Raw genomic sequence first — 12,881 nt, 5'->3', positions numbered from 1 at the left:
GAGCAGAGGTGCTAGAAAATGTGTTCCACATGAATTTTTGTGCATAAAAAAAAAGAAAAAGAGGAAAAGCTCTGTTGAGCTGATGGCAGATTTGAAAAAGGAAATAGCTATGTTTAAAATAACATACAGAGACAAGTTCAAACGCATAATGAGAGAAATCCTTTTGCTTCATGGCTGCTGTCTCAATTACCTCTTTTAAAGAATTGGTATCTTCAGATGAAGGTTTTTCCTTCTTCGTGGAAACCAAAGAATTCTGAAGTTCCTTCAGGGAGCACTCAACCTTCTCCTTCTCCAAAAGAGACCTTTTTAGCCTGTGGACAGAAGGTGACATGGTTTTATATAACCCTGCATCTCTTAAAACTACAAGTAGCATTTATTAAACCACATTGTAATTATATTAATCAGCCTAAACATTGAACCACTATGATTTGAAGCAAGAAAGAGTCACAATAAGATACACAGAGGGCTTTTTTGAAATGTACATAATTGAAAATATTTCACTTGAAATACAGAAAAGGTTGTAAGGGAAACATCCTGTTTGAAAAACTAAACACAGCCTTGCTGCTTCCTTTATTAAAAGACAAATGGAAGTCAGGTGATGGTAGTTGAATGTACCTAATGAACTGATCCTAATTACTTTAACTGCCTTTATAAATGCAGTAATTTAGTCACTTTGCTGCTTTGAAGTGTAAAGAGATTTTTTTAGCACAATTCAAAGAAGGAGAGAAGTAGGAAGCGACCGTGGAAGAGCAATGGCTGCTACTCATCCATGTGAGAGAGATTTAATGGTTGTTTCCAATCAAAGTTAAGTCTGTCTAGTACAGGTGGATACTCAGATACTTGGAGGTAACTCCAGAGGTCTTCCTTATACCGTCCAGCCTTATTCAGCATGTTAAATATATAGGTTCTTGAGGCTGTCTTTGAAAAAGACTGAAAAAATAAGCGTTGCTAGGTAGAGTTGTCAAGGGAAACCTTTGACCTTCTAATAAAATACTGCAAAACAATTCACACATGCAAACTAGAGTCTGAATTAATTGAATAAGTTTGGAAGAATTTCCTGTTAAAATCATTTTTGTGTTGTTAAATCACACAAAAAAAACAAATTCAATTTTTTTTTTATTATTAGATATTTTCATCATCTATTATGCATAAATGTATTTAAGGTTAATAAATGTTAAATCAAAAAGGCAAAGAAAAGTGTAGTGATTGGTCAAGAGTACAACTACTTTGTAAATCAACAAAGTTGAGTTGAATGCAGAATCCTCTCTAATCAATAAAATGATTTGTTTTTTATCCATATCAGCCTGCTGTTAGTAAAGTTTGATCTATTGATCAACATGGCACAGCACTCTACACACTTACTGATAACCTGACATCTCTTTTTTTTTTAAAGCTGCAGTAGTAATTCATTTTACAATCTTAAACTGCAAATCTTTAGAAAGTCCAAACTTCACAATGCAACTAGAATTTTGACTGAAGCCTTTTTTTTGTTTGTTTATTCTTGTGAAGATTATCAGTAATCCTGGACATGGTAAACCAATTCTTAAACTTTTTTGTAGACCCTTAATTGCTTTTTTTTTTTAAAGTCAATCAACATCTGTTAAAATTTGAATACATGTTAATAATATGTAACATTTCTCTTAGCTATAATAATAGTTAGAACTCTTCAAAAAAGGCCATACAAGAGAAAATGGCGTTCAATAAAAGGTGATAAGTGTTATCTTCATGAGTAATCAGCTGGCAATAAGAAAAAAAAGCTTTTCTGTCTTCCCATTTTATTAATTTGCAGTTTAACTTGACTATGAAATTAAACTTTTTCCTTAGGGTCTAGTGTTTAACTTGTTGTTGTTGCTCACTGTTCTTTTTGTCCAAACAGAACTGGGGAAGAAAGCTTTTAGCTACGCAGCTCCTTCTGAGTGGAATATTTTACAAAGAAACTGGAAGTTGACTGAGTTTTTACCTTTAAATGCTTTTAAGTTGAAAGCGAAAGAATTTGAAGCAGCCTCAATGATTTGTAATTGTTTTACTTGATATGTTTTTTATTTTTGATGACCTGTCATTTATTTTAATGTATCTTTGCTGCCTCTTGGCCAGAACTCCCTTGAAAAAGAGGTTTCTAATCTAAATGGGATTTTTTTTCCCCTGGTTAAATAAAGGTTATATAAAAATAAAAAACTTTTTTATTATCATATGAGGAAAGTGACATAGAATCCACTCTTAGATAGAGTAAAGGATCTATAATGCCATGGGCCAGATTCTCTAAGAAAGTGGAATTCAATGAAAAGAGTACTGGTCTTTATACATAGTAAAAAGCAGGCCAAAAAACAAGGAAGCATTTTTTTTTGACGAGATATTTTAAAAAACCTGTGCTTTGTTTTTGTTTTTCTCAGCATTTTCAAAATCATTTTACTTATTTTAATCAGGTTATGAAGTGTGGAGGGTGCTTATAACCCCATTTTCAAGGGATAAATCTCAGGTTCTCATCAAAACCGCACTACATCTACTCAAACCAAAGAATGAGAGCAGTTTTTTTTCTCACGTTTGCCTGCTGGACTGTTCTCCATTCCTGCTAAATCAAAAATGCAGTCAGATAGCTTAAACACAACAACAAAAAAGAAAACTTCTTGATGAATATCATTTAAAAAGACCTGACAAAAATATAGTTTTTAACGCATGATTCAAGAGGCTGAAATTCTTGTTGCCAAATAAATCTTATACAATCAGTTTTTTCTAATCATTGCAATGGGAATTTAAAATCAAGTTGCATTTATAAAACACCTTTTATTTTTAAGATGTTGTAAATATATATATATTCCAGGATTAGGACATCTGAGCCAGATTTCTGCTGGAATATATCTGTGAAACGTTCCAAACTAAATTTGGAATCGGCCGATCTTCACACAGTAAAAAAAGATGAAATATTTCTGCAATTCACTGATAAGGAATTTTATTTGATTTAGAGACACTAACTCGTCTCTGGTGTTGTTTAGCTTCTGCGCGGTGGACTCAAGCTCTGTTCTCAACCGCTCCTCCTGATCTCTGCTGCTCTCCAGCTCCTCTTCCAGCGCCAACAGGGAAGCATTCACTTTCTCACGCTCCTCCTCGATCAGCTCCTGTGACTGATCACACAAAAAAAACCATATATGCATAAAAAAATCATGTCAGGAGGCAGCTGATATTGGAACATGTAGAGTTGCTATATTAGTATGCATTTTAAATTAGTTACACAGTGAGAATAACATAAATTAACAAATATGATGTGCAATCCTTTATACTGCTTCCAGCAAATAAATCAGCTCATCAACAAATAAATAAATAAATAAAAAAAGGTTTCTTGCAGTCAGGCTGCAGTTTTTATTCACTGTTCTCTGGTTGCTTTTTTTGACACATCTGTTACTGCTTCCAGGATCTCAATATTAATCTATTCCACATTCTCCCCTCCATACCTCAAACTGCAGTTCTCCAAAAATACCCCAACGATAGAAGACAGAACTTTCTTTAAAAGAGAAAAGTTTTCTTGCAATGAAAACTTGCAAAGTTTCCTTTTCCTAAAACTCTGCTCTGACCTCAAGACACCCACTTATTTCGGGGTTTGAATGTTGAGCGTGAACTGATGCATTAAAAAGAATGACAAGGAAAAAGTCTGGAGTTATAACGAGGCCAGATGCAACATCAAAGCCAAAGCTAATATGCCCTTAATAAGTCATGCAGACTGTCAGGAAGTTCCTGACAGTTGTCGCACACCATTGCACCTGTGCAAAAATTAGATCTGAAACACTTTAACACTGACACACGCTGATGTGAACGCAGATCAAAATCAGTAAATTATTAAATGCTATTGTGCAGCTGAAGCTTTAAAGACAGAATTTACTATTTTTAACCACAAATTTAGGACAGATATCTTATTTCTATGCTCTTATATAGTAAAATAATGCTATCTGATTTCATTTTATTTTTAGCTCACTGCCTAAAAAACCTGAAAAAAAAAAAACAAAACGAAGGAAAAACAAAAAAATTTTTTTTTTGTTTTATTTCCTGCTTGAACACTGGAACGCTGCGATGCAGGCTATAGGTATTATATTTTAGCCTCTGGTCTAATTTTCCTTTTCATCAACTGAATCCCACCAGACCCTTGAAGATATATAGCACCTAGAAGTTAAGAGCAGAAGTTGTGTAAATGATGTGTTGCAACTCCTAAAGTTCTGCATTAATTTTTTTCTTTGTGCCGGAGGGTTTTATATTCTAAAGAAAATGGTACAATCAATGAAAAGGTGTATCTGCAGCAAAGCTAAGGTAGACGGCACCATGATCCTAACAGGCTTCTCCACCAGCTTGCTTTCTGATTCTCATTTTCTTCTGCTGTAAACATGTAACAGCATGGTAAGCTAAATGATCTCCATTCACAATTTCACCACTGCTCCTTCCTTAGATCACTTTTGAAAGATGTTAACCACCACAGATGCTCACTAAAGCTCTAGTTTCGGTAATGCTTTGATCCGGTCACAGTTTTCCACTCTTTAATCTAGCTTAAGTTGTCTGACAATCACCTGTGTGAACTCCTCCATGTTTTTTCGAAGGTTCGACATGTCCTGGCTGAACTGCTCCCTTAGAGCCTCCATCTCTCTGTCGTGGCACTCCACCTCCTCCTTCAGCGCCCCCTTCAGGGCCGTCAGCTCCCGCTCTCGTTGGTGGAGCACCTCCTCTTGGCGCTGGTATAACATGGTGGCTTCAGCCAGCTGAGTCTGCAGGTTTATCACATCCTACAGAGAGAAAGACTTCAGATAAATATCGTTTGGATAGAAGTATTATTTTGAGTTAGCTGCAGTGTTGGTTGTGCGTACCGACTGAAATGAGTCTGACTGGGGTAGGTTCTCTGAAACCCTCCTCAGCTCCTCCTGTAGCTGAGCCAACTGATCTTCCTGGAGGCGCAGACGGGTTTCTGCCACCTCTCTGGCCATTTGCTCTGCAGCAAGTCTGCACATAAAAAAATAAAAACATGAAAAAAACTGCATTGCAGAAAAAAACGTCTGAAAAGAGAAGAGAATGGTTCCTTATGGTCTGAAATGGTCCGACTAGACCTGCCATCAAAAAACTCATCTTAGCCCGTTGCATGATGCTACCACTGCCGTGCTTTCCATTACACTCTTCTTGTTCATGCAAAATTTTTTTCTTTTCAGTTTGAGCTTCTAATACATTATGAGTGTGATGTATGAGAGTTGATTTGTATTGTTTGATTATTTAACCATAAATAGTGGCCTTTCTAAATTTAAGATGTGTTCCAATACCTTGATCATTGCATAAATATCCTTTAATTCCCCCCAAAAGATGACTAAGACACCAACATTCTTATAATAATAAGGGCTGTAGAAGAGGATCAACTTCACTGGAACCATAAGAAAAAGTTGAGCCCTTACTCATCCTGCGCCTGCTCCAGTTCCTTCTTGTAACGTTCGAGTTGCTTCTGAAGCTCCTCAAGTTTCTCCTTTTTGATGCCTCCATCGGATCCTCCCCTCTGCACAAAATATTTATAAAAAGAAAATAAGAAAGAGGTTCAGAGTGAGAAACGGAAAAAGGAGCCCAAGGACAGTGAGGCGGAGTAAACATATTCCAACAGAGGGCTAGTGTCGACCTTGCAAATACATTGTAGGCTTTGAACTTTTTTTAACTTTTAAAAATAATAATAAAACCTTGCTTTTATTCTTGCCCCAGTTTTTCTGAGTCAAAAAAACATCTTTGGGAAAGAAAGCCCTGCCAGGGAGCTCAGAATCATAAAATAAAAGCAAAAAAAAAAAGAAAAATGCACCACTACTCTGACAGCAGAGCCAGGGAAGAAGCTTAGTTCACCGCCCACCTCGCCCCGTTGTTATGAGGAAGGCTCGCTCTCAGAGAAAAGGCGCCATAAGCTCAGCCTGCCCGTAAAACCTCTGTCTTTATCCACCTACACAGTCATTACAACGAAGCGCACACAGAAGAAGACAAGATAAGCCAAGTGAAGCTTGCAGATGTTTCTGTTCTTCTGATTTCCATGGCTGTTTTGTGCTCATCATGGTAGAATAATAAATAGATAGATTTCACACCAATTTATTTTACTTTCTTCTCGTCCCCTAAAGGACAGTTTGTAGATAATCCTCTTCTGGGATATTTTAGTTCCTCTCTGAGGAGAGAGATAATTAACAGAAGATAACATAAGAGGGAACAAGTCTGAGTCGTTTGTATAAATTGCATCAGCTGTAGTCTCATGTGGATCACACAAATTATAGAAACAGATTTCTGCTAGGCTAAACAGAGCCCTAGTTAAATAGAAATAAAGATTAAAGCTGATTTTTTTTTTTTTTTTTATCTCTGAAACAGTAGTTTTGTTTTTGTTATCTAAAGGGAAAACTACATATGTGTGAAGACATAAAAACAGAAAACGTCCTTATAATGAGGACAGAGGTTTGTTCAGTGTAGTTTAGGGTGACTGAAATGTTCAATAATGTAATGATGATGGCAAAATGTTTTGGGATATGGAAGAAAAACTGTCTCAATGGAATCTGCATTTTTTTTTTAATGTCGAATTTTAAATAATGATTTATTTTTTTTATATACCTTAAATTCCTTACATTGAAATTTTATCTGGTGAAAATTAAGCTAGGAAAATTCCCTTTAGTCAAGTCTCCAGTTAAGACTAACAAGCCTGAGCTACCCTGAAAGGTTTATTTATTTGTCTATTTATTTAGATCGCAATTAGCTAATGAGTCAAAGCAGTGGCTATGCTTCCTGGGGTCTTAACGTTTTTACAGATATTACATCAAAGCTGAGAAACAATGAAACCACACACAACACAACTTCATATACATATAAATAACATACACACAGATACACATCATATACTATGAGCTATTCTACGTACAAAACATGACCAATCTCTGGGTATTGTGTAAATTACAAAACATTTCAGTTACTAGTGCTAATTATGAATTACTTCATTCCATAAACGTTACAGTCACTGTAAAGTAAATATATTAAGTCTAAGCCTTTTGGAAAAGCTAACATTGCACATCTCTGAAATCAAGAATTGCGGGAGTGAGTTCCAGGCCACCATCGCCCTATAACACGATATTCTCTGAAGTTGATTTGTTTTAAAGGCAGGTAACCAAAAAGGTGAATGAGGTAACAAATTATATGGATCAATATGTTATTTGAGAAGATGAAGTAAAACTCGAGTCCAAACACGTATCTGTGACTCAATTAGTGAGACAAGTCTTCCGATCAAAGTCCACACCTCTGCTATGCTTTTATTTACATCCTAATGTGTAAAATTCAAAAAAAAAAAGGACATTAAATACCTTGAAGACCATTATTTAAAATCTTAAAAGTACCTGATTTAGTCATCAAGGTTCATTTCTATCTGCTGTTCCTGGCCAATTGATGGTAGAAAAAACCCCAAAACATCACATCTAATAAATTATCCAGTTTCAAAAACTCTAACAAAAAATATACAAATTTAAAATAAGACAACTATCCTAAATATAAAACAAAAAAATTATGCATGATTATAGATTTCATTATTATTTTTTTGTCTGATTAAACATTGCTTAACTGATTTTTTTCATCCAGATCCAGGAGACAGTTAGAAATTCCCTTCTAGATTGTTTAAGCTTATTTAAATAACCTTCGTAGTCGAAGCTTAACTGGTTGGCCCTTTATTTGCCCTCTAAACAAGACAAGGACGGATCAACAAACTCAGACTCGGATTACTCAACACACCAGTATCTGATTCAAGGTGAAACTGGGACACAAACAGGGTGAGAGATCAGTTTGACATTATTTGGCCTGTAACACCAGTGAATGATGTCAGCTTCACCACAGGAGAAGCAGACATCATTTTATTTAAGCAAATCTCGTCTTCTTTCATTGCTTATTTTTCTGTTAAGTTTAGAGTAGAAGAAATGGAAATGGTTGGTTATAAAACGTCAAAGCAATTGCTCAAATCCAGCCTGATAAACATCAGATGAGCTTTGTACCGAACTCATGAGCTGTTAAATGTTGTGTTTTAATACAAACAAGTGAAGTGGTCATGTATAGGGGGTGAGCCGCATGAAAAAAACAGTCTCAATCCAGGTTTTTATCATATAAACTATTTTTGAAAACCCAGGGATAAAAAAAAAGAAAAGATGTTTAGTACCAGAGGACCCCTCTGAAAGAGGATCTGCCCCATCTTGCATTGTCAACCCCCCAGCTGGTGCAGGGTTCTACTCTGACTCAATTATTGATGGCTCTCAACCACTGAGCCCTCATCACACAGAGCTTTCCTCTGCAGGTGCAACGTTGCCAAGAGACGGGACGGGCGAATAATTCACAAGGACCCACAGTCACAAACAGTGTCAGCCGTCTAACCAGGTATCATGCATAATCAAGAGCATGCGCTTTTTGGAAGTAAGGACACAAAAGAATCATTTTTTCATGTAGATTTATGCTAAGAGCTGTTTAAAGGAGAAGAGCAAAGTGTTCTCATAACTGTGGCACAATCTATATCAATGAGGCTTCTTGGGAACGCAAAGAAGGCAAACAGAGGAGCAGTCGGCATGCTCCTTAAATTTCACATTTTTTGGCCTGTATAAGAAGAAGCCTTGGAGACAAAGAGAATGAAACAGAAACTTCATATGCTCTAAATACAGGAGCGGCTGCCAAGCATCTGTTGGCTGAGCTGCTAGAACTGCTCCAATGAGAAGAAAGCATCCATCCCAAACACAACAGAGACCACCATGATCAGGCAAAGACCGAAAGTGCATTCAACAAACAACAGCTGGGTAACAATGTAGTCCAACATATTAAGGTATAAATAGATAGAAATCAACCATTCATTTTTTCAATTGACATCTTGCATAGTGGATCAGGTAACTGAGGCTTCTGCCACTGACTGCTGTCAAATCCTCTTTGCAATGGGATGTTTAAAAAGTAAAATCTAACACATTCATGTGTTAAAATGGTCTAGGGCTGCAAATAATGATTTTTTTGCAAATCTATTAATATGTCCATTATTATTTCAGTGAATTAATTAATAACCGGATAGCCAAAGGTTCCTTAAAGAACACTTTTTTACGAAATTAAACCAGGCTAAAGTCAAACTTTTCCATTTGAGGAGTTCTGGATAGAGCATATTGACCGACAAAATTTTATTTGTGTTTTTATCTTCAATGCAAAATGTTACAATGTTATACAATACATATATATATATTTTTTTTAACAATTTTAATATTTATTTCACTTAAAGCATATAATGACTTGTCTAACTGGGTCACTCTGTCAGCTAAAGGCAGGTTTAACAGTCTCTATACTCCAGTTAACGATTAATCGATTACTAAATTAGTTGACGATTATATCAATAATCAATTAATCACGATTAATTGTTTCAGCCCTAGAACGGTCTAGTCAAAGCTCGGACCTAAACCAAATTGAGAATCTGTGGCAAAACCTAAAGACTGCTGTTTACAAACACTCTCCATCTTATCTGACTGAGCTGTTTTACAAGGAAGAACGGGCAAGCATTTCCGTCCCTAGATACGTGAAGCTGATAGATGTGTCGTTCCCAGAATTTGTGTCCCCTCACCTGGAGATCACACCGAGTAGGAGCTGATGGAGCTCACCCCACCTCAATTCCATTAAGGTAGTAGAAGATACAGAAAGTGTAAGTCAATATAAAACACAAATATAGATTTAAGCACCAAATATGACATAAGATAAAGTAATATTCCTACTGAGTATAGCCTATAAGTACACATACACTCCATTTACTGTTTTATTTTTAATATATATGTTTGACAACATTTTTCAATGAGGAGAACATTTAGACAATGAGAGGATTCTTTATGGAACATGTTGAAAAGAACGAAAGGAGCTAACACTGTTGTAAGCATCCTGTTTTGAGGCAAATCCTCTCATGTTTTTTTTTTTTTTTATTAATATCACTGTCAATATTCAGCTATAACATGTGAAGTAAACAATAAAATAACACTCATCTTTTATAAAGATAACACATCTCAAGTTTATACTAAAGATCTGATACACAGTCTAGCAGGGATAACTACCTTGGCATGATGGAGGCATACCTCCAAAAGATTTGCAGCTTTAAGTGCAGCCAAAGGTGCTGAATACTTTTGCATAATGCCCTTTTTAGTTTTCATTTGAAAAAAAAAATAGCATTTTCTTCTTTCTTCTTTTTGCCTTTAACATAAAATTCTAATAAAATATATTAACGTTTGTGGTTATAATAAGTTGAAAAGTTAGAGAGCATGAAAACTAATATTTTTCTCAAGACCTCATTCTTCATTCTGATCCAAAAGCCAACAAAATTAAACAAAAAAAGAAACTCATTAGCCTGAAAGAAAACCCTAATGCAGGCCGAGCTGTTTATTCTTTTCCCCTCAAACCAAAAAACTCCAACATAGTTATCCAACATAGTTTAGTCACACGGCTTAATAAAAGCTAGGCTGCCGATCTCAGTTCTTGGTTTTATCCCCGCCACCATCAGAGCCACATCATTTTAATCTGCCTTGCAATAGGATATGCATGGTACAGGTTGAAGTAGCTCTTGAAAAAGTATCAGAGAGATTAGAGGATATAAAGATGACGGTAACCAACTGAAAAACTAAGAGATAAAAACTTGTCAACGACAAAAAAATTTATATTAAAAGAGAAAAAATAAATAAATAAACCTATCATATTCAAATTAGAAAACTGGTTTCGGTAAAAAGGATGCCCATATAAACTGCCTTAAGAGCTCCTTATCAGCTCCTACTCTTTACTTGTGATGATAAAGACAGAATCCTTTAGGTTTTAGAAACATGCAAATGACATGGTTTGTATATTGCTATTTTGGTTCTAATCACTAACAGAGTTTGCGTAGGTAAATAAAAAGACACGTAGTGTTTGCTTGACCTCGGCCCTTACCTGTAATCTGTCAGGCGTCTCAGTGGGCAGGCTGGCTTTTCTTTGGAAGAAAATTTGAGCCTCATTGGAGCTGTTGAGGAACCAGAAGGACGGTTTTCTTTAAAATAATGACTAAAAGTTGTTATATGCATCAGGTTTGTATTTTTCCCAACCTTTCTTTGAGGGAGCTGTTAATAGAAGGTTTGACTTGAGCCTCTTCTCTTTTAATAAACTCTGTGTTTTGACTCTGACTTCTTGAAAGGACCTCCTTCAAAAGGAAAAAACGAAAATAAAAACAAATAATCTTCACTTTTGTGGTTTAGTTTTAGTTCTCTGGTACTCACAGGTTTCTTTGCAATGCTAGGAGGCGTTTCTTTGGCAACAAACTTCTCTGGTGATTTGAAGCTTGCCCTGGGGGCGCTGGGAGCCATCGCCTTGGCAGCTGTTGCCGGAACAGAAGACATGAATGAGCTGGAAGCACCGGATGTGGAAGCGGCATCAGGGTTCAGAAGGGGAGATGAAGGAGAAGCGGGGATGGCTGCCGGCTGCGCATCTTTCCGGGCATCCAGACTTCTTGACCTCTTGCGTTCATCAAACTGGAGCCGCTGCCTCACTCCGGTACGGCCTCTTGTCTGCGGGGCGCTGCTTGGCGCACTGTTGTTGAACTTGCTGATGAGTTTATTGATGGGCGCCAGGGATTTAGTGTCGATGGCTGGAGCGGGCTCGCTGTCCGCTAGTGGTGAAGGATCTGGGATGGATTTAGGGGAGGAATCTTGGCTGGGCTTTCTCGCCAAAGAACTGGTAAATCCTGAAGGAGTTCGGTTAAATCCTTTAGGTCCCACAGATTGTAATTTAACAGGTTTCAGTCCAGCTTCATTATATTCCTCGTTATCTGTGCCGTTCATTTTCTTCTCTGTTTTGCTGACTGGAGCTTTCAGTTGCGGTTCGTCTTTGGGCCTCTCCGCCCGACGTTCTCGGCCAGCTCTACCTTCCTCCTCTGCTTGAGTTCCTGCCTGACCGTCCCCTGGAGGTCTCCTAAGAGGACTCCCAAAAATGTCCCCGTCCTCATCCTCTGCAGGGGAGACAGGGGAGCGGGAGGAACTGACAACAGGGCTGAAGGAGTTTGGAAAATCTGTAGGCTCTTTATCGGGCTTCTGGATGCTGTTGTATGGAGACGCTGGCCCTGAAGTGGGATTAGGATGAGACAGCTGAACTCCGTAAGAGTCCCCTTTCTCTCCATCCTTTAAAACCACATACGGCTGCCCAGAGATACCCTGAACCCTTACAGCCACCCCGTACTTGCTGGATGGAGGCGTCGCACTGTTTGCTCTGATTCTCTCAGGTTGAACTCCACCTGTGTCGTGGAGGTCTTTGATGAAGCGGATCTGAACGCCATAATCCAGCTGCGCCTTCCTGTCAGTGGAAGGAGTTCCCATTATTACTTCCTATTTCTAAGCAGCACCTGGAAGAAAAGAAAAATGAAGATTAGGTTCTCCAGGGGGACAAAAAAAAATGTATCTGGTCTAAGCTATAATAATATAAAAACATTAAAAAAGTTTCAGTGACAAAAAAATTTGCTATCATTTTTTTCTTTAACATTATCAGATATTTTAACTCAATGAATTCAAAAAATGTTCACTTTAATCTTTGAATATTACTAATATAAAGACTATATAAAATATAAAAATAAAATTATCTATTTATTGTTTTTTGGTGTTAATTAGCACATAAACCATTTAATTTTTGTTTGCTATTTTCTCATTATAAAGATACAAAATATTTATTTATGTTGAAGTGATGTTGAAATATCATTATATCGTTTATTTCAATTGCAAATATACAGAAGAGGATTAGGGCCAGTGGAAAAAAAAAAAAGTAAACTGATTTTTAGATTTTATTTTGGTTTAGTATGGGAAAAAAGTCAGAATTCTGAGAAAAAAGTCAGAATTCTGAGAAAAAAGTCAGAATTC

The 12,881-nt window shown here is 36.8% G+C and overlaps 1 protein-coding gene across 4 annotated transcripts in view; it reads right to left on the bottom strand.

The window, feature by feature from the left end:
* Nucleotides 1–12,881, bottom strand: part of LOC107084085 (cingulin-like) — a 29,599-nt gene that overhangs the window by 7,975 nt on the left and 8,743 nt on the right. For all 4 annotated transcript variants that reach the window (XM_015373756.1, XM_015373758.1, XM_015373757.1 and 1 more), the window contains exons 2-9: nt 11,256–12,373; nt 11,085–11,179; nt 10,933–11,002; nt 5,415–5,512; nt 4,842–4,974; nt 4,548–4,760; nt 2,971–3,119; nt 191–311 (exon numbers count right to left, since the gene is read on the bottom strand). In XM_015373756.1, coding sequence (XP_015229242.1) covers nt 191–311; nt 2,971–3,119; nt 4,548–4,760; nt 4,842–4,974; nt 5,415–5,512; nt 10,933–11,002; nt 11,085–11,179; nt 11,256–12,347 — 1,971 coding nt within the window. In that variant the 5' untranslated portion in view covers nt 12,348–12,373. The remainder of the gene's footprint in view (nt 1–190; nt 312–2,970; nt 3,120–4,547; nt 4,761–4,841; nt 4,975–5,414; nt 5,513–10,932; nt 11,003–11,084; nt 11,180–11,255; nt 12,374–12,881) is intronic.

The sequence above is a fragment of the Cyprinodon variegatus genome, unplaced genomic scaffold, assembly GCF_000732505.1.
Source record: "Cyprinodon variegatus isolate N-32 unplaced genomic scaffold, C_variegatus-1.0 Scaffold91, whole genome shotgun sequence".
In the NCBI taxonomy this organism is placed as follows: domain Eukaryota; kingdom Metazoa; phylum Chordata; class Actinopteri; order Cyprinodontiformes; family Cyprinodontidae; genus Cyprinodon; species Cyprinodon variegatus.
Note: the sequence above shows the minus strand (reverse complement) of the source record. Positions and strands in the feature narration are given on the sequence as shown.